Source organism: Melopsittacus undulatus, chromosome 1 (genome assembly GCF_012275295.1).
Source record: "Melopsittacus undulatus isolate bMelUnd1 chromosome 1, bMelUnd1.mat.Z, whole genome shotgun sequence".
Lineage (NCBI taxonomy): Eukaryota > Metazoa > Chordata > Aves > Psittaciformes > Psittaculidae > Melopsittacus > Melopsittacus undulatus.
Window position 1 is genome coordinate 137912577 of NC_047527.1, and position 20381 is coordinate 137932957.

Below are 20381 nucleotides of genomic sequence, written 5' to 3' on the forward strand. Positions count from 1 at the left end.
ATTAGGATAAGGAAATAATTGTTGCTTCTAAAGAGGCTATAAGATGAGTGAATTCACTTCCCTTTCCCTGAGTGATTTTATTATACCTCCATCTTAACAGCAAAGCAAGATATTGCCAAGGCATTAAAGAGTTTTGCTAGCCTTGGCCTCTCCACATCTCTGAGCATGTTTCTGGTCTTTCCATTTGGCCTCCTCTTAAATAAAGGATTTTTCAGGGAAATTTTAAGCAATATTTTTTATTTTACACTTGGTTGAAAATATTTAATTGAATTTTGGATTTTTGAAAAAGAAACAGCGCCAGCATTATCCAGAGGAATCATGTAAATGAAAGCACCATCCATCTGCTGCTTCGTATAAGGCAGGTACAACCATGTACTCACATCCTGCTTTCTTCCCTCTGCACCCACCAAGGGAGAGATGGGCCCGAAGGGACAATCAGGAGTACCAGGACACAGAGGACCTATAGGAAGACCTGGAAAACGAGGCAAACAAGTAGGACCATGGTGTTTCCTTTTCCTGTGACTCGTGGCATATGTGTGGTGTGTGCTTGTGTGATACCAGGCACTTTATCACATGAGGAGCAGACAAATTCTGAAGCCCCTCTTATACGTGTACAGGCTATGCAGGAGTTAAAGCCTCAGCTTTAGGGCTGGAACCTTGTCTGTAGCATTCAGCTCTCTGGCCTTGCAACATGGGGAAAATCATATTTTTCCTGGCTTGGTAATGAACTCATTGACTAGAGCTTGACCAGACCATGAACACCTCCTTTGAGTCCTAAGCAACACAGAGCTACAGTCTCAGCCCCACCTGATGGTTAGATAGTAGATGCAAGGTTCAGGTCTTAGTGTGGGATATAACATTGTGGTGCCTTACACTTTGTAGATCCTAACCGTGAAGCTGACTTAGGGAGCAGGGCTGCTTGATTTACAGGCAGGCTGCCATGGCAAATGGGGTATATCCAAAATTCAACACCCAATGCCATCCTCTATCCCTCACAATAGCAGGTTCCTGGGATGAGTGAAAGAAGGTTTGTGTGGAAACACCTGCCTTCTGAGCTTCTGAATGGGGAGAGGGATTGCTGTTGATGGTACAAAATCTAACTCTTCCTCACCTCAGCCGTGGGCAGAAAGGGCAGCATTAGCATCTTGCAAGGGAGATCCCATTGCCAGTCCATGTATTTTCTCCCTGGCTCACCAGTGTCAAGAGGTACACTACTGCTAATAAAACCACTGCTTGTGTGCACTGGCAGGAGCTGCCTGTACGCTAGGAATGGTGTACTGTAATGGATTAAACTGGTGTGTGTGCGGTGGCAATGAAAAACACTGGTCTACATGTCCAACATGCAGCCTTGTACTGCATTGTAATGCACTCTGGGTTTCTAGCGCAGGTACAAATTGTTTACCCAGAGTATATTCAGGCTCTGCCCTTGCTACCTAGCCTGCCTGGAAGATGCTTTCTGTTCAAACTATCCAATTTGGTTGATTCAGCCTTTGCACAGACTCAGGTGTTGGTCAGCACAGATCAGCTTTCACAGCCACAAGGTCTTGGAGGTGTTTGGCATTCAGTGCACTAAAACACCCTCTCTGTTTCTCCCATTTCCTCTGTTAACTCTAAATCAAGACTGATGTGTTAGACTAGATATTCATATGGCAGTTCTCACAATAGTACTGCATGCCAAGGATAGATTCTTCTTCTGCTCTGAGAAAGGTCAGGAAGACACATAGTGACTTTAAGGAACGGTAATCTTGTATGGAACCTGTTCAGGAATGGGATAGCTGACAAACAGTCCTTATTTAGAGTTCAAAATAATTATGCTGGTAGAACTATTTTTCTCAGACTTTCAGTTGAATTGTAAAGACCAGGAGTTGTGTGTAAATTTGGTATTGACTCCTCTGCTATAGCATTTTCCAAGGAGGAGGTAACAACATTAGTACAGTTACCCGTTCAAGTCACCAAATGGGCCTCTTTGAGTGAACCTTTCCTTTTGTATTCATTTTAAACAATTATACTGTGGGTACGAAGGAGACGAGTCCCTGGTGCTCTGAATTGCTGCCTCAGAGCCTGTTTCTTTCTGCTGACCAACAGGGAAGGGAACCTGTTCTCGCTACACTCACTTGGTGTTAATGTACATCTGTATCTGCTCAGACACAGGAGCTTGTAGATGAGGTGATTAACAGGCTTAGCTGAATGTATTTTGTTCGCAGTCTGGTTATGCCCAGCGCTGCAAACAGAGACACATCTGCTTCTAGGGCTTTGATGCTGTCAGCTAATATCTGAAGTGAAAGAATAGCCAGTGTGGGGAAAAACTGAAAGTTGGGTGTTAGGAAAAGAAAACAGGTCACCAAGTAGGGAAAGTCTGTGCAAAGCACATCTGCTTTGTGACCCACAAGAAATGGGGGTTTTGTCCTTGGTTTATCAGGTCTTAAAGGCTGATGTGTGCTCTCTTCTCTTTTGGTTTTGCTTGTTGTTTCTATGAACTGTGCTCATCTGTCGGGTCAAAGTAATGCTCACACAATGTCTTTCTATAGCACAAGACAAAGAGAAGACACAGCACCTGTAGATCAACCTGAACACAGCATGTTCCTTACTTGACCTTCAACATTTTGTCACATTCCACCATGTCTTAAAAAAAAGTGGTGGCATAAGGCATGCCACAATTTAAGGCAACAATCTGTGTGACTGAAAGAACTGTAGTCTGGCCCTAAATTAGGATTTCTAGGCCCAAGGCTCAATACACAAACCTTTCTCATGCCCTGAAAGCAGTCTTAGTATTGGTCTTCTGCATGAAAACCTTGCTTTTTTTCTAATCCTTTGAAAAAACTTGACAGTGGCATTTTAAGGCTCTGTGGGTCTGGGTGCTGCATTTAAGTGCTGTAGTTGTCTGGCTGTTTATTCAGCTGAGAAGATAGTTTCCATCAACATGGGGCCATTTCCTGTCTCTTGATCCCCCTGACATCCTTAGATAAAAGCAGCTAAATTAGGAAGGTGTCACTTCCGCTTCCATTTCAAGATGTGTCTTGATTATCTCACTGACTTCTTCAGCTCTCCCTTGCCTCTGGGCAGGCTCTTCCTAAAAGGTGACCAGGAGGTGGGAGTCACAAGTCACAGCCTCATTGCCCTCTGAGCTATAACACCTAAAGCTTTGTAACCTGGGACTTGACCCTAAGGAGCAAGTTTAGTGTTTCAGTCTTGATAAGGAGGAGTGACTCAGGGCTTTAGACAATGTTACTTTGAAAGAAAGGAAGGGAATATAAATATTGTCCCTGGGGAAAGCTTCTCTGATGCCATGCGTACATTTGAAAAGAAGCAAGCAAACATGTTTAATATAAATCTCCACCATTATTATTTAATCCATCTGCGCTAAGCAAGAGAGCATTAAGCAATCACTCCTCCAAAGCAGGAGACATAGAAGACAGCTCATTTTCAGGCAGTACATGTCCAACTGGCACTGGCTTGTCTCTGCCAGATCACTGTTCTGTGGGGGAAAGAGGTTTCCCACAGACTTCTTTGGGGCTACAAAATCCTGGTCTGCTCATTCTGTGTTGCATAATGTAAGAAGTAATTAGGGATCAGCATCGTTGACATTCACATAAATCCTGGAACAGTGTGATGGCACAGAGCTTACCTAATAGGATTAAACAAGGCAAATATTCGATTAAGTTCTTTATGGGCCACGGCAAAATCAACCTTCCTCAACATTCAAATGTATCCATGGAATATGACATATTATACAACAACAGATTATTCTAGCATACATTACCCCATATGCCTTATTACTCTGCAACTAGACGTGTAACAACTCATCATAAGCTCGTGAATTTACATTAACCTAGAATTACACCATCTTTGAGGAACTCATCTCCCTTCTTATTAAAAGAAAGCTTACACAACATACACCATTTTTGTTATACTAAATAATGTATACTGTTACATAAAATCTAATCAGATACTTAAAATTTAAGCTATGTAATATGCTTCCGAAATATAAAACTGGGAAACCCAAGCCTTGGAGAGTGCTTGAGCAGGAAGATAAATATAGGTATTTTTAATAAGTGTCACCATATTAAATTCAGGAGCGTAAATATGAAGGTGCTGAATAATTCTAGGGTGAAAATTTCAAATGCCTAAGGTCATGGCTGCAGAAACAGGAACTCAGGAGGCAAATTAGGGCTGATTTTGCAGAATATTAGCTATTGCATGGTAACTGAGTGCAAGCTCATCTCCCATAGATAATGTTACAGCGCTTTGACTGAGAGATAGGGTACTGGAAAAACACTATTTGTCAGTATGGGCTTGCCACACACTAGATCGCACTTCTTAAAGCCAAGCCCTTGCTTGCCTTGTGATTTGTTAATGTAGCTATACCTGTGGTGAAAGTTAAGGAGACACAGGAGTCCAGACACCTAAGGTACTTCTGGAAACAGTGTGGGCTTCAAAGTCATTAGTGTCCTTCTGAAAGATGGCACCCTAAGACTGGGAAATGTCACTGTGGAAGCCATTGATGAATGCTTAGTGAATTCTCTTTCTTTTCAGTGTGTATTGATCCAGTAACTAGGGATTTCTGGGATCAGCTATTTCAGCTCCACCAGCCCTTTCTGTCTGAGCTGCACTGACAGCTACTAGGGGTAAAAGGTATCCTTGAAGAAAGGCTATCAAATAATTGAAGTCAGGGTGATTCCTTACTCCACACAGAGCAGAACTCTGGGACCATTCACATTTAGGAGCAGAAGCCCTGCCTTGACACACTTTTCTGTCTCCAGGTAGAAGAAGACAGCACCTCTTCCTTGGGGTGGTGGCTATTAAGCTTGTGCTGCATGCTTTGACTGGCAAATGTCTTGGTTTCCTAGAAAGGGAAGCCAGTGCTGGCTGGAAGAGGTTGTGTGTTATAAATGGTTTATCAAATAAATGAATGCTTCCTCTCTCCTAGGGGCTGAAGGGAGACACCGGACCTGCGGGTGTCATGGGTCCACCTGGAAGGCCAGGTCCTTCTGGCCAGCCAGGCCCCCCTGGACCTTCAGGATCAGGTAAGCAGTGTCCCTTCCTCCCTAGCCCCTCCTGACTCATCATATATGCCTACATAGCCCCCTTTACAAAAAGTGTTGCAGGGCTACATTTGATTCTCCACTGACAGCAAGCAGAGGATTTCTCCTAATGCCATCCTTGTGCATTGTAAGGATTCTATACCTCACTTTTAAGCCTACATTTTGGCTTCTGATGTTTCAAAGAAAAGCAAAAATATGGCTTAAGTAGTCCTATGGGACTTTGGTAGATGGGGAAGATGGAAACCCATCTGGCAGCCTTGGAGGGACTAGTTAATCTCCATCATCAAAGGTCTGCTGCTTCTCCAGATACCCTGGCTTACAACGAAAGACTGGTTTCTAATCAACATACTCTCCCTGTGCAGCTCTGTAAAAGAAAACCAGATAAAACTCAAGTCGCAATAGCATTAAGGAAAGAAGGGAAGGGACAGCAGTTGGTGGGGGAAAAAGCGGAGAAAAGCTTTAATAATTAAGTGCTGGAGATCTGTGCTTGCTGCAGTTGTGCGTGTGGCTAAAATCATGAGAAAAATCTTGTAACTGGTACTTGTACAGCTTCAAAGCTATGCATGCACATGAGCTCTGGGCAGCTTGTAAGACCAAGTGTAGACATGAAGGACAATACACAGCCCACAGTGTTCAGTGACTGGATATATACTAAGGTATCTGAAAACAAAAGCAAAACCATTTGGAAACTATTGTTTCTTCAAATGGGCAACAGCTGCTTCTACTGCAGCTGATCTGTTCAAACTCTTCCATTTTGCTTTCCCTTTTTCTTCCCCTGCTTATGTCTGTGAGCAGGAGATCTCTTCTTGTGATGATGTGGAAATGGTACATCTGTGAAGCTGGGATTTGCTTCAGAATCTTCACATACCTCATGTCTCCCATTATAAAACATCTTTGTCTTGAGTAAATTAGCTGGAAGTTGTTTTCAGAGGAGACAATTTTCACTATGTCAATGGAAAGGCAGCCATGATCTTGAGATTGAAATAATTCCATCCATGGAAAGTTTATGTGGTGTCAGGCTTGTTGATCTTTTTCCTTTAGAATATAAATTCTCATCCTAAAAGACCTTGCTGTAATGATGTCACTGCTTGCAGTATGAATGTGTTGGCTCACTGTCTAATTCTGCAGAGTAGCGAATCCTTGCCAAAGTTTCAAGTCAAAAAGCAGTATCTTTTACATTTTAATTTGCAGCTCTCCTGTATTTCTAGTTGTGTTTTCTACCTCTGAAACAGTATTGCTCAAGTGGTTATATAAATGCACAAGTCCAATGCATTGTGGATGTATACATAGACTGACTCTGCTAAACTTGGCGCATAGGTGCTATAGAGTGATCTGTGTGTTCATCGTGTCCTAAATTTCTATAGCTTGAAACAGGCTGATATTTGTTCTAAGCAAATAGTGTCTCTTTCTCTGCAAACCTGGTAGAAAATTTTAAAAGAGAACTGAAATAATGTGACTGTGGTACAAACGTGGATCTTTCTCCTGAAGTGCTGGAATTGATGGTTTTGCTAATCATAGAATCATAGAATTCATAGACTCAGAATGGTTTGGGTTGGAAGGGACCCTAAAAATCATCCATTTCCAAGCCTGTGCTGTGGCCAGGGACACCTTCCACTAAGACCAGGTTGCTCAAAACCCCGTCCAACCTGGCCTTGAACACTGCCAGGGATGGGGCAGCCACAGCTTCTCTGGGAAACCTGTGCCAGCGCCTCAGCACCCTCACAGGGAAGAATTTCCTCCTAATATCTAATCTAAATCTCTCCTCTTTCAGTTTAAAAACCTTCTCACCTTGTCCTATCACTACATGCCCTTATAAAAAGTCCCCTTCCAGATTTCTTACAAGGTAATCTCTTCCCTCAGTTCCCAGTGAATTTAGCGGGAGATATGCTTATCTGAAAGCTTATATCCACCTGACTTGTACTTTTTCCACTAAGACTGTGTTTGTGTTTTGTGTATTAACTTCTCAACAAAGGCAACCTGGTATTTTGCTTCCTAGGGCATTTCGCAATAGGACCAAAAGGGGAAAGAGGACTTCCAGGACTTCCAGGGAGATGTCTCTGCAGACCCCCACAACACATGAGCAACCCACCGTATGAGGAATCTGTGTTTGGATACAGTTATCCAAAAGTCCCTGTGGTAAGCAGATTTTCTGGGAGATGGTGTGAGCAGTTCTTAAGTATTTTTATTGTAAGAGGTGGTGTACTCACTAATATTTTTGATTTAACACAGAAGACATCTGTATGTGGGCAATGTGTTATTTCTAGTATCCAAAACTTCTGCAATCCAGTTGGTGCAAAAGAGTTTGATCTCATAACTAGTTGAAGGGTTTTGTGATTGTGGTGCTGAAATGCAGCTGTTTCAAACCATCAGTAATGTAGCATGTGTTTAGAAGCCTGAGGATGCTCTCTTTCATCTTCTACTGTACGTATGTGAACTGTTCTCTTTATTTCAGTAAACTGAAATATATTTCTGATAGGTCAGTGAAGTCTCTTTCTTGCTTATTTTTTGTGTCTTCTTCTGCAAAACCAGTGACTTTAGAATTGAATATTGGGATCCCAAAGCACGGGCCATCTACCTTGAAATAAAAATTAATCTCTGCAAACCGTGGCAGTCAGATTTCTGAGCTCCTGTCTGTAGATGTACATACACTTTGTATAGCTAATTCCAATATCTAGCCTCCTTGAAAACATTTAAGTAGGCAAATTGGACACAGCACTTTAAGGAAGTCATTGCTGGAAGGTTACTTAGCAATTTTTCATCTCTGATTTCTTTGGACTTTGTAAATACTATTCCTGCACATTTTCCTTCTGCTGGGCCCTGCCTTATTATTCTGTGCATTGTAGCACTCAATCAGCAATGAAAATGCTGCCTTGCTGCTGTGTACCAGCACAGCCCAGCCACTCCACTCATGCATGGATATTGCTGGTGTCTGGTCCCCTCTGAATGACAAAAAGCAGCAATTAGCTGTGTTAACTTTCCCATCTGTCACGTTGTCAGAAAGCTGTTAGTGTGTGAAAAGGACCTACTCACAACACTTCCCATTAAACCGGGTCATTGAACTCAATCTTCTGCTTGAGTGTACTGCAAGTCTTGTCAGCTGCCCGTTCATCCCTTTCTTTGTTGCATTACAAAAAAAGCCCTATTGTTTTGAAAATGTAATGGTGAGAGAAGAAAGTGCATTAAATGAATGTGCATACTGCATGCTGCTGCATAAAAACCTATCGTGTGCTTCATGGCTGGAGAGCTTGTAGGAAAAGGTATAAGGCTTACAATAATCTGTGTAGGTCTTCTGCTCCATCAGGCAGTTTCATATTAGATCTTAAAAGTGGAAATGATAATGTAACCACCTAATAATATAATACCCTGCTCTATCACTGCGTACCCTCATTTGGTGATGATCAAATGCCATTTTGTCCTCAGAAATGTGGGATGACAAAGCAGCAAACCTCGGCTCTCTGGAAGTGGAGCACACACATAGCAGGAGTCCCTGTACTCCTGCTCCATTTGTTTTACTCCTTGAAGTGTCAAGAGCAGGAACTTAAACATTGCTGTTATTTATTCTGTTCAGATCCCCATGCAGCAGCTTTGAAGTCTGCCTTGTACCACTTGAAAACTATCGTCAGGGTTCTTATAGCTGTACATGAAAAGACCCAGAGATAGTGCTCTGTGCCCCAGTGTCGAGTGGTTTGCCAAAGCAGCATCCTTCTGCAATAAGTCCCCAGTTCACTCACCCGTTTGCCCATCATCTCCTCCAGTGCCAGTACTGCCAGAGAGGGGAGAGGCTAGGAAACAAAGCGCTGTTTTTCTGTCACTGGCTAAGGTTCATTCTGGTTTTTAAATCTTTTGCAATTTCAAAGGCCAGTGTCTGTAACAGAGAGCACAGATCTGCTATTGATTTCAAGGGAAATTAGAGTTCTGGGGCTGGGGCTTGAGCTCCTGAACACAATTACAGGATCAGTTCTTTGTTGGCTTTCTATTTCCTTGCTTTCTTTCATTCAAGCTGAAGGCAATTTTATTCAGTGCTTCTTCAATGAAATTGGTCTTTGTTGAGGGCTATGGGAATATTCTGCTATGTAAAAATTTCAGGGTATTTTGCTTTAAAAAGAACTAATTCTGTTTCTGCTAGTGGGAATCAGGCTCAGCCCTGAATCCATTTTGATCAGAAGCAGTCCATTTGCTTTTCTTAATTTATAAATGGTTTAATCTTGCTAAAATTAATTTGGTTAAACTGCTGAAGCGAGGGACTGTTTCCTAATGCCCTTTAAAGCCCGTTGCAGTGGCTGAGACATTTTAAAAGAGGGTAGGAGAGGAGCTCATCCTAATTTCTCCATTTTAAACTTCTTTTTTTTTTCTGTTTAATTGAAGACTTGTCTTTAGACCAAAGTGCATACATATAAAGAAGCATACATTTCAATGCAAATTAAGTCTAAACAAAGTAAAAGGTAGTAAAAGTAAAGGTTGCATTGAGCTATGAGTTATTTATTTTGTACACATGAGCATGCCTAAAGTGTTATAGATGAACCTCCAAAAAGCACTTACACCCATGTGGATTTTGCAGTTGTTCCAGCCTTTAACCAAGTTGTTCCAGCCTTTAAACATTTGAGCATCTGACAGTTTTCCTTAGGAATGACTGTGCCTAAGTGTTTGTATGTTCATTACCTGTGGAAGTACGTGCTGTAATAGGGGCCATTGGAGCCATAGCTGCGTGCTCAGGAGAGGCAGTTCTCCTTTGGAAACTTGTGTCTCACTGATCACAAAGGAGGCTCTTATGGTCTGTCAATGTGCGTGTAAGTTCTCACACCATTCTGTATCTGGAAACAACAAAACCCTTTTTCTGTGTAATTATGTAGCTATGTGCAGATACATGTGTCTGTCGGCAAAACTAGGTTCTGTGAGAAGCCAAAATACTTCAAGAGGGTCACCAATCACCTCTTTTTCTGTGCCCCAGATTTTTGTGGTGAATAATCAAGAAGAATTGGACCGGTTAAACACAGAAAATGCCTTAGCTTTTAGAAGAGATCAGAGATCTTTGTATTTCAAGGATACCTTTGGATGGCTCCCAGTCCAGGTGAAAATATGACTGTGGTCTCAGAAAACTTGTGAGTGTATGTTTCATTTTTAACTACAGAACATAATGTCTGTACTTAAGGTGTCACATGTAGAACATTATCATTTTTGAGTACTGCCACAACTGTACATAGTTCTGTGATTTTTGTTCACAGGAGTCTTAATTACTGAGGCATTAACTCATCAGTGTTGCAGGTTGTGATAACACCTCTGTGAACCAGGCTCCACTGGTGAGCAAACTGGGGACAGTTTGGGGAACTACAATAGTAAAGAACTTTTTTTAGTTAATACAAAATAAAGCAGAACTCACCAGGGTACAAAGTTATGGAAAAACACAAACCCTGCAAACCAAACCTGTGGATTTCATTTCTGCTTCATGTTCCTAAACTAAGTCCTGCTGAAATCAGGAGCAGGATATTTCTTCTGTCCACTGGATTTTGAATCAGATTCTGTATAAACTCTGTGAGCTGCCAAATGGCAGGATATTAAAACCTGGTTGTAGGATCTGCCTCCCACAGCCCTTCACCTCGGCTTGCTAGCCAGGCTGCTCATGGTCCAGTTCAGTAACCACTGTGTGTTTGTTTGGCCAGCTATCCCCCTTCTATCCCATGGATTACCGCTTCGAGGATGGCAATACCTGTGGAGATGGGATTGTACAGGATGGGGAAGAGTGCGATGATGGCAATACGGTTGTGACTGATGACTGTATAAGTAAGTTGCAGCACATCAAGAGAAGCCTCTTTCTAACTGGGAAGGTGCATGAATTGTTTCCATAGGGTACATGTCACACAAGTATTTCATTTAGGGACGCTTGCATGGCTTGTGGGTAAAGTGCAGAGGAGTTAGGCACAATAGCCATAGTGTGAAAACTGAGGTCCTTTGTGCATGTGAATGTCACACACCAGTACAAGCTAGATCCTGGGTCAAATCCACTTTGGATTTTGTTATTCACTTGCATAGGGAAAGTGTCAGCCTTCATTACCTTCACTGCTTGGTTTATACAACATTTTATTCCTGTCTAGTTGAGCTTCCTTTCATTTTGCTAGTTGTGTATAGCAAAGAGCATATAAGTATAGAAGCAGCTGTGGCAACTTTGGCAACTGTGGCAACTGTGGCAACCTTCGTATCTACCTTTCAGTTACTTTTACCACTTGATTCCTTCCCCAGAGCACAGCTCTGTACCCTATCTACAGCTGACACACATCCGGTTTGGTACTCTGTTGGTTCTAGCAAAGGGATGCTTCTTCACATTTCAGAACCTGCATCAGCTGACACTGAAAGATTTAGTTTTTCTTTGTCATTTATATAGCACTCTGTTCTTTAACCTGACTTGGCAAGTGCAGTGCATGCAGCCATGCTCTATATGAGTTTATCCACCCACCTGTCCATCACCACGCTTCCCCTCATAACTTGGGAATCCCAAACAACTTCTCAATGACAACACGAAAGAGATTTCAAAGGCAATACAATTGCAACGGGTATAGGAAGACTTATAAACAAATGCCCCTCTAAGCTTGCCTGCCTGCAGAGTAATCCAGCAAGAGACTATGAGCTCTTCAGCCTCTGAGCATGAGAAAATGATTCAATTAGAATTTGCAATTAACTCTGGGGAACAAGCATACAGGAAATGATGTTCATTAGTTCTAGTGCCTGCAACATTGTACATTGCTTGTCTGGAGGCACATCATGTTACTTTGTGCTATATGCTGGGCAAAACTTCAGATCAATCAAGGCCTTCTGACAATGATGCGACCTGAAGAATTATCAGTGAGTTACTTGTAATTGAGCACATTGTCATCCTTTGGCTCTTGTGGCTGAACCAGAAGAAAAAAGTTAACCAAATATTAGGTAGATTTAACTGTAAAATAGGCTTGTTTTTCTTGGAAGCATCAATATCTAATAAACAGATGCCTGGTGAAATTAATTAATACCTCTTTGTAAATAACTCACATTACCTCCTACAGACTCCCTATTCTTGAGTGTCCTCTTAATCTGTAGCTTAACAGTTTTCCAAGAAGATGTCAAAGGGATTTTAGCTAAATGAATTTGAGTCACACTCAAAAAGCTGAAGATGTCAAAAGCAAAGTCTGGTTGCTAGAACAGCAAACAAACCCACAAATTACAACAGCCTACACTTCAGTTAGCATGAAAAAAGACACACTCACACCCCAGTCAGTAGGAGTCAGCAGTGAGAAAAACACCTTTTTGGCAACCATAACATACTCTGTTTTAATTTTGATAGACAGGCAATAAGTCTGCATAATTCTGTTGGTACGTGGGAACTCATTTGCAGTAGACACACGTAGATACCATGCAATACTGGGAAAAGGTCTAGGCTGGGATTTTCAAACCACTTAAAGACCTCAGAGTGTTCTTTTGAGATTATTTATGCTAACTCTATTTTATGCTTAATTTACTTCATTTTGACAGTAATTATCTGGGGTAATAATAACTATTAGAATACCGTTGTGATTAGTGTTTCTGTAGTAAACACCTTCAGTAGTTATCCACTCTTTCATATTCTTTATAGTGAAGAGTATTCCTCCTCCTAAGACAGTTCTTATAGGATGCCCTCCCCAAAATGCCTTGTTTTATACTTTGTCCTTAAAAATCTAGTTCCACTTACCTTACCTGCTTCTTGTACATATGAGGTGCCTTGAAAGTATTTCTTTCCGTATTTTTCACCAGGATGCCGCCGTGCTTACTGTGGAGATGGCTACAGACATGAAGGGGTTGAAGACTGTGATGGAAAGGATTTTGGATATTTGACATGTAAAACATATCTCCCTGGGTGTGTATGACCTGCTTTCACTTTGGTTCAGGGGCTTTGGTTTGGTTGGCTTTTCTTTTTTCTCTTTGCCAGCTTTAACACAAAAAGGTATTACCCACTTCAACCTTGTTCCACTGGGACCACTGCAGGCAGTGGGAGAGAAAGACTGTATCAGATGATTTCTGTATATCATTGACTTTAAGAGACAAATCTCATCTCTCAGTGATTGCCACATACCTCATCGTACAAAATGACATATATTTGCTCAATGTTTGCAAGGTTTCCTCATTTTGTGGCATTATCATTGCATTAATGCTCACCCGTAACATGGCAGGAGTAGAAAAGACCATGATACAGAAAAGATTACACCGAAGGAAAAAACCCAACAAACCAAACCACAACCTCCAACTGTCCTCCTGTTGTCCTTACCTTTAATGGGTACTTGTATCTTTGTTTCTGAATCAACCTGTCATCTATGGACCTTTCCAAAGTCCAGGAAATTCACTGAGCTGCAATGCAAAGCCATGCATCTGCTTAGCAATGGCCTTCATTTAAAACGTCTGCTTATTGTTGACTTGCCTTCTCTTGCCTTTGTTTAAACAGCTTCTTCTGGTCAGCACTTTGCCTCCTGCAGCAGTACCCCTGTTTAACTGTCAGGTATTGTTACTGGCTAGCAGGAAACATTTAATTTGCAAACGAAATTAGGCACAGAGCCCTCATCATTCACGGAAGAATAATGTGCTAATTGACAGGAGTAAGAAACCACAGGATGTCTTTGTAAATCAGGTGCTGTGCTAATCCTTCCACTGTAATTGTTGGAGCACTCCTGGTGTAAGAGATTACCAACATGGAGTATCAGCAAACCTGGCAATCTGAAACATTTTACAAGTATCTAATCTTCAGACAGTGTGGATCTGTTCTCTACTATGAAAGCTATTCCCTTCTAAGAGTTCAAAGTTTGGTGCCAAAAATAGCAAGCTTTTTGTTGAGATTTTTTTACAAATGTCACGTTCCATGTATAACCAAGTCGTGAAGAGCAACTGAGATACTTTATTTTTGTGCGTGCAGTCTGCAAATCATCTGCTAAACTAAAGAAAAGGCTGTGACTCATGAGTAAAATGGAGTATGTCAGCAGGCACTCCTGTGGGAGTTCAATCCCAAAGCACCCTCTCCTCCAAGAGCTCTGCTACAACTGTTTTTCCCATTTTCTACTCTTTCCAGTTCCCAAATCCACCCTCGTATTTCACACACCTTCACTTGAGATTTTATGTTGGTTTTCTGAGAATGTGGGTTATCCCAGGACATAGCTTTAAGGACCTGCTCAATGGCTGCTTAATCCACAGTCTGTAGATTATTTGATGGGTGAGTTATTCACTTACACATATGCTAGCAATAAAAGCTCATCAAAATGCTTACTAACATCTCTGCTCAGGTCTTCAGTAGGTAGAGTCACAGCACACAGTTTTAGTCGATGGAAAGACTAAAATCACTGGTTTTATCTAGACTAAAATCACTTATTTTGCAAGGACCCCCTTCTTGTTTTTTTAATCTCAAAGATGTGCAAGCATCACTGTCATTATTTCAAGTACACAAAAAATAAGTTAAAGGACAGGCACAGTCATGCCAGCTGGAGATATTGGAAGTAACTGGAAAAACACTTGAAGGCTCAGATATTTCTTTACACAGTTCCCACGGGTGAGCGCCAAGGCTTCCTGCACCCACCCCTGCTCAAGTCCCAGTGCCCACAGGGATTTTATTCTTTAATTGACATTACTGGGAATTAAATCCCCACTCATAGTTTCTCCAGGACTCTTCTTCTATTGAGAAGTGGGAGCAGAGTGGAGCACTGATGAATTACCCTCTTATTTTGGTTCCCATATGTTGCAGCTCCATATGGCATTTTCTGATGTTCATCACTCCTACAGAGTATATCCAGAATCCACGTAATGTGAACTATAGCATACTTTGAAACTGAAATATTCTCTTTTATTTTAGGTCTTATGGAAAATTGCGATGCACTTCTTATTGCTACATTGACTCTACACAGTGTCGATACTTCACATGAGTGGAGTGGAGGTGGGGAGCATCCCACATGCAGCGGGGTGCTAGGTGCTACACTATCATCTATCCAAAAAGGACTGGGACAAAAAAAACCAACTCACCCACCTCTGTGTGAAAGCAACGAAAGAGACATCATGCTGCTGATTGCCATTTAGAGATGTTTTTCTTTTAAATTGTCAGATTGGAAAAAAAATAGGACCACTGCATCCTGTCTTAATAGAGAAATGTCAAACGTGTTTGCCAGTAAGACCTTTATGGTGTGGGTGGCAACCCACGCTCCACCACAAATGCCATGTTAAGCTACTGGAAACTGAGTTTCACTACCCAGGAATATCGTGTAACAATTACCTCGTTTTAGCACTGTTAAACCTACATGTAAGATCATCAGGGTTTCTGTCTTTGAACCTTCTCAGCATAAACACGAAGCATATCTTGGATGTGCTGTTTATAGAAACTTACTCTTTTATTACAATGTGAACTTTGCAAGTGTTGTACCCATGAGTGATGGCTTCAGCAACATAAGGGTAACTGTACACCTTCATGGGTTGAAGGAGTAAATGCCCTTCAGTAAATGCTTTCAGGATCAGCAAATCAGCCCAAAAAGCTAGTTATCTTCACCTTTAGGCTAAGACATTCGGCTGTGTGTGTCTGCGTGCGTATATAGCAATGCAATCACAGGGGTCCTGAAACTGCAGACCAGAAGGCCAAAAGGACAAATATACTATGAAATAACCAAGGAGATCTCTCCCACAAGAGAAATCAGACAAGGAGTGAAGATAAAGAAGGAACATGTTTCATTATTTTTCACCTTTGTGCTAAGCTGGCTGGAATCTGTGTGACCCTGAAGGGGCTGGGACAGCATTGGTCACCTGCCTGAAACTACATCGTGACCATGTACACATTGCCTTCACTCTGGTTTCTATACTGGAAGGTCTTCTTGTTTTCATCCCCTTGTCCACCCAACCTTCATCATTGAATCCTGGTTATACCCTGTTCTCTCCCGTTTGTTGTTTCCACCATTGTGTCTGGGGTACCCCCAGTGTATGTTCTCACTTTTGTATTGCTGTAAATCAGACCTTGGAGTAGGGTGTTCACGGATGCTCATACATGCTGTGTAATGAACAGTGTAATGTACATGTATTTTTGTTTTTAAGAAAGTTTGTTCAACTATATTAGCTCTGATAGGAGTCAGGGTAATTATATACTTATTTATTAGTAAGCATTAAAGATCAAATTTCACATGGGAAGCATATTAAATGTTATGTGTGAAAGAGTCTACAACAGAGGAAAATGAAGCAATGGATGTGCAGAATACAGGACTAAAAGCCTCAAATCAATGTGTTATTTTCATCCAAGCCCCTCTTTCCTGCTTCACAATCAATGCTGCAGACAACTGTTTGAAATGCAAGAGTCATCTGTACCAGTGACAGCACTGTAACAGCTGCACTCACACTGGTACTGCTGTAAAGGTTAAATAAAGGTGGGTGTTGTGTTATAGTGATAATGCATTAAAGCAATCAAGAAATGCATACAGCGTTCACCACCTGTATAGAAGATTCTAATTCCACATGTCCAAAGTGATACTGGAAACAACAAGAATGACTGTGTTCTTTGTGGCTATCACTTACTTGGGCCATTTATGTTGCTATGAGGCCAAGCCACCAGCATCTGTAGCCCAGTTCAAAACTTTTCATCTGGTTGCTTCTTTTCTTTTTAAATAGAGGTCTTAATAAAAAATCAAGGAACCACTGGGGCAGGAACTTGCCATAAGCTCTGGAAATCCGTCCGCTGGCACAGCTGCTTTGTAATTTCCCATGCTTTTGCTGTGATGGGTTCCAGCAACGTCACACCATGCAATAGCATGCATCCTGGCAGGAGGCTCTCGAGGACAGCCATGCTTCCAGCAGCACATCCTGCTGGCCAGCCTTCCAGATGAACCTTTGACAACATCTGCCTGGTGTTACCATCCTGGGCTTGGAGATACTTCGTCTGAACCCCTGACCTTCTCTAAGGAGTTCACCTCTGCTCCCCAAAAGGCTGGAGTCTTTTGGAAAACTGATGATTCCAGTGGCCTTTCATCTTCAGCTTTAAGTCACATCATTTTTAAAAGCTCCTACCTCCAAAGGACATTGAAGTTGCAAAGTGTGTGGACGGTGGGGAATATAAACAGCAAATCTGAGCGTGTAGTGCAGTTGTACTGTGCTGCACGTTCTGGAAGGGGCATATCGGTCTGGTCAGAAAGCATTCACAAAGTATGGATTTTAAATGAACTTCATTAGTACAGCACAAACAATTCAACATCTTAACAGACAGCAAGCAATGTAAGATATAAAGGAAAAAAAAAGACTTGAAGCAAGTTTCTCTGCCATTATTGTCTTGTTTCCCTCAGATGATAAAGCATGAGGAAGACATCTGGGAAGTTGTTAAATATATATGATTTAAAAGGCTGCAAAATAAATCCTTCCCCTTTATTTCTGACATACCTGCTTTACCATTGACAGGGGATACTTCAGCTGGATGGTGCCTGGGCTGCTGTGAATTATCTTCCCTCCTTCTCTGAGTTTCTTAACACGTGCCAAGACTGATTCAAAAGTTAACTGGGGTATTGCAGTTCCTTGGCCTTTTGGAGCAGCAAATGCTTGTGGGAGAGTTCTCTAGTGATTAGTACACAGCTCTAGAGAAATACAGAACCAGTACAATCCTACACCGTGCACTGTACTAAATGTCTACTAAAAATCCAGCTTGCACTTAATATATAATTAAATATATGTAGTTACCTACTGTGTGTATTAGCAGCTCCTGTCAATAAATTGTGCTGCCTTAGTTCTGCTATGTCCTTACTTTCACCTATTTTGTTTTGGGTTTAGTAACACGGTTTTTAAAGACAATGACCTACTTTAAGATACTGGGGAGAAAAAAAAGCCTGTGCCTCCTCTCCCATGCCTGCTGCCTCTCCTGGCCTGCCTCTGGACCTGGCTCTGTGCTGTCACACCAGCATGGACAGCCCAGGGTTGTGACTGTGCATCCCCACATCTGGTCTCACCTCTGCCTCAGCCCCACACTGACCTTTGCAACACGCCATGTGCGGAAAGGCTCCACTTTCATTGCTTTCTGGTTGCAATCAATGTCACATGGGCTGCTTTAAGGCAGCTTTGAGCTGAGTTTGGGTGTTATCTCCTCCTGCTACCTCATAACCTGCTGGCTGGTTTGTAACTCCTACCAGCGGCTCAGCTGATGGCTGCAAACCAGAAAGCAGCGGTGTTGGGTGCTAATGGAAAATGGGAATGGTGTTGGTGGCATCCAGGGTTTGGTCAGCCCCAGCAGCCAGCACCCAGGCTTTGGGAAGAGGCTCCTGCCTTGCCATAGCAGCTGGCAAGTCTGCTGTCCAGAGGCTTTTTGTGCAAGAGGGCATCCCAGAGAAGGGCAGTGCTGTCTGTCCCTGGGGGAAGTGGAAGTGAACTGACAGCCAGAGGATGAATGAGTCTTTGGGGTGATATATTTCCTGCCTCTCCTTTCTATAAGCTCACCTCTGTGACACTCACCTCTCTGCCTTTCCAAACACTTACATCATGTCTCTCTTCACTTTGAATCATTCAGAACTGCAGCCAACCCCGTCCTTACCCATAAATCTGGCCATGCAGCTCTTGGCCTCTCTCCATCCTTATGGTTTCCTTTAACATCACCAAAGTTCATAGCCTTTGTAGTCTCTCCAAAACCCTGCAATGCCCTCACTGCTCTGCAAGCACTGGGTTTAGTTGGCTTCTTTTTCAGCCCCTTTCCAAATATCTTCTGCATGTCACAGTCCCACAAATGTCACAGCAAAGCCCCTTGGCCACAGCTCTTTCCTTCTTAAAGGTAACATTGGTGCAATCCCCATTTCAGTCTCAGTGATATGGACCGAAGGAGAGGGGATTGGTGGTTATCCTTACACTGCGAGTTCCCCAGAACAGGCACTGTCTTTGAGCACCATCTGTTTATGAGTAATAAAAGTAAAAAGTCACAATTTAGGGGCTTTTGGGGACAATTCAACAGCTTTGGCACTCTGCTGCCACATACAATCAGGGCATGTATGAAGAAAAGAAGACCAAAATAAACCCTAGAGAAGTGACCCAGTGCTGTGCTGTGATTCTGTGATGATAGTCAAGTGTGTCATGCAGGCAAGGCAGTGCCAAAAGCAGATCTTTAAGGAGTTGCTGGAAAACTAATGGTTTAATTCACAAAGGGTGAGGCAACAGACAACACTTTGTGATAGACTTTCAAGTTCTTCCTCTGATACCTTTGCCTAAGGAGATGGATACAACAAAGCAAGTGTCTTGCCCCTGGAAACCATTCTCCTGTGTGGAAAACACTGAGTAATAGGCTATTGAACTCTGCTACAGGCAGTGTAAGGTGCTGACAGAAAGACAAACTAAAACAGGCAGGGAGTGAATGTTCAGAGTAACTGATGCTTATTGATCTGGTGAGGGACTGTGCAACTTGCAGACTGTCTGAGTGCTGCCAAACCTTAATCAAAGAGAAAAAAGGAACAAAGCCCAAGCAAATGAAACATTTTGTGTCTTTATTGAACATGGTCAGTGAAAAAAAACCCACTGGATTAATGCATCAGCCCCATGCCCAGCAGTGTGCTCTTTGCTGGAGTCCTCTGTGCTGAAGGCTGGTGTGACTCCGGGGCTGCAGAGGCCAGAGCAAAGGCTGGGCACATGCTTTCATTGCATCAGTAATTACTGGGACAGTTAGGAGGATGGCCCTGAACCAGCCCAGCCAAGGAAAGGCTGTGTTTGAAAGAGTAGCCAGGCCAAATTGTATTAGAGGAGTGTAATCCTGCTGGAAATCACATTACTGTCTACTTCCCTCCCTCCTGCCCCAGCAAAATCTTGGCACTTAGAAAGCACTGAGTTATAGCCCTGGCCTTTTAGGGATTGTAATTCACTCTTAACAGTTTCCTGTACATCTGATGGAGGGCGCAGTTTGGATGCATGATCTTCTCGAGTGAGAGAGAATAGGGTTTAAACAGCTGCATTTTGCTGCTGCCAGCCCACCCACTGCTGAACAAGTATCCCTCCCTGCACAGGCTGCTGCTTAGCATCTTCTCTGGGAAAGGAGAACCATGGAGCTGAGCCCATCAAGCTAAGCAGTGCTGCAGGGCACTGCAGGGAGCCAGAGCCTCTCCGGCCATTGTGCTCAGGGTCGAAAAGATGCCACACATGCATCTCTTCAGGAAACGCCATGTGTCAGGCTGTCCCATTGTCCCCATTGTCCCCCAGGGCTAATGTTACCAGTGGCATCTTCTGCAGGACACCACGAAGGACAAAGCAATCCCAGAGCTGTTTTGCAGGCATGGCTGGGGCCTGCCTGGCTGGTGTGTGACAACACAAATGCAGAGCCCTGATGGAGCAGGGATCTAAGGTAACAGGACAATAAATCAGCCAGGAGGAAGAGGA

The 20381-nt window shown here is 42.6% G+C and overlaps 1 protein-coding gene across 1 annotated transcript in view; it reads left to right on the top strand.

Moving 5' to 3' along the window:
- The window catches only part of COLQ (collagen like tail subunit of asymmetric acetylcholinesterase), a 40664-nt gene extending 25720 nt beyond the window's left edge, over positions 1–14944 (top strand). The window contains exons 11-17 of the mRNA XM_034065056.1: positions 412–492; positions 4928–5024; positions 7039–7178; positions 9991–10110; positions 10700–10820; positions 12798–12900; positions 14875–14944. Of these exons, the coding sequence (XP_033920947.1) occupies positions 412–492; positions 4928–5024; positions 7039–7178; positions 9991–10110; positions 10700–10820; positions 12798–12900; positions 14875–14944 (732 nt within the window). The remainder of the gene's footprint in view (positions 1–411; positions 493–4927; positions 5025–7038; positions 7179–9990; positions 10111–10699; positions 10821–12797; positions 12901–14874) is intronic.
- The last annotated feature ends 5437 nt before the right edge of the window (positions 14945–20381 follow it).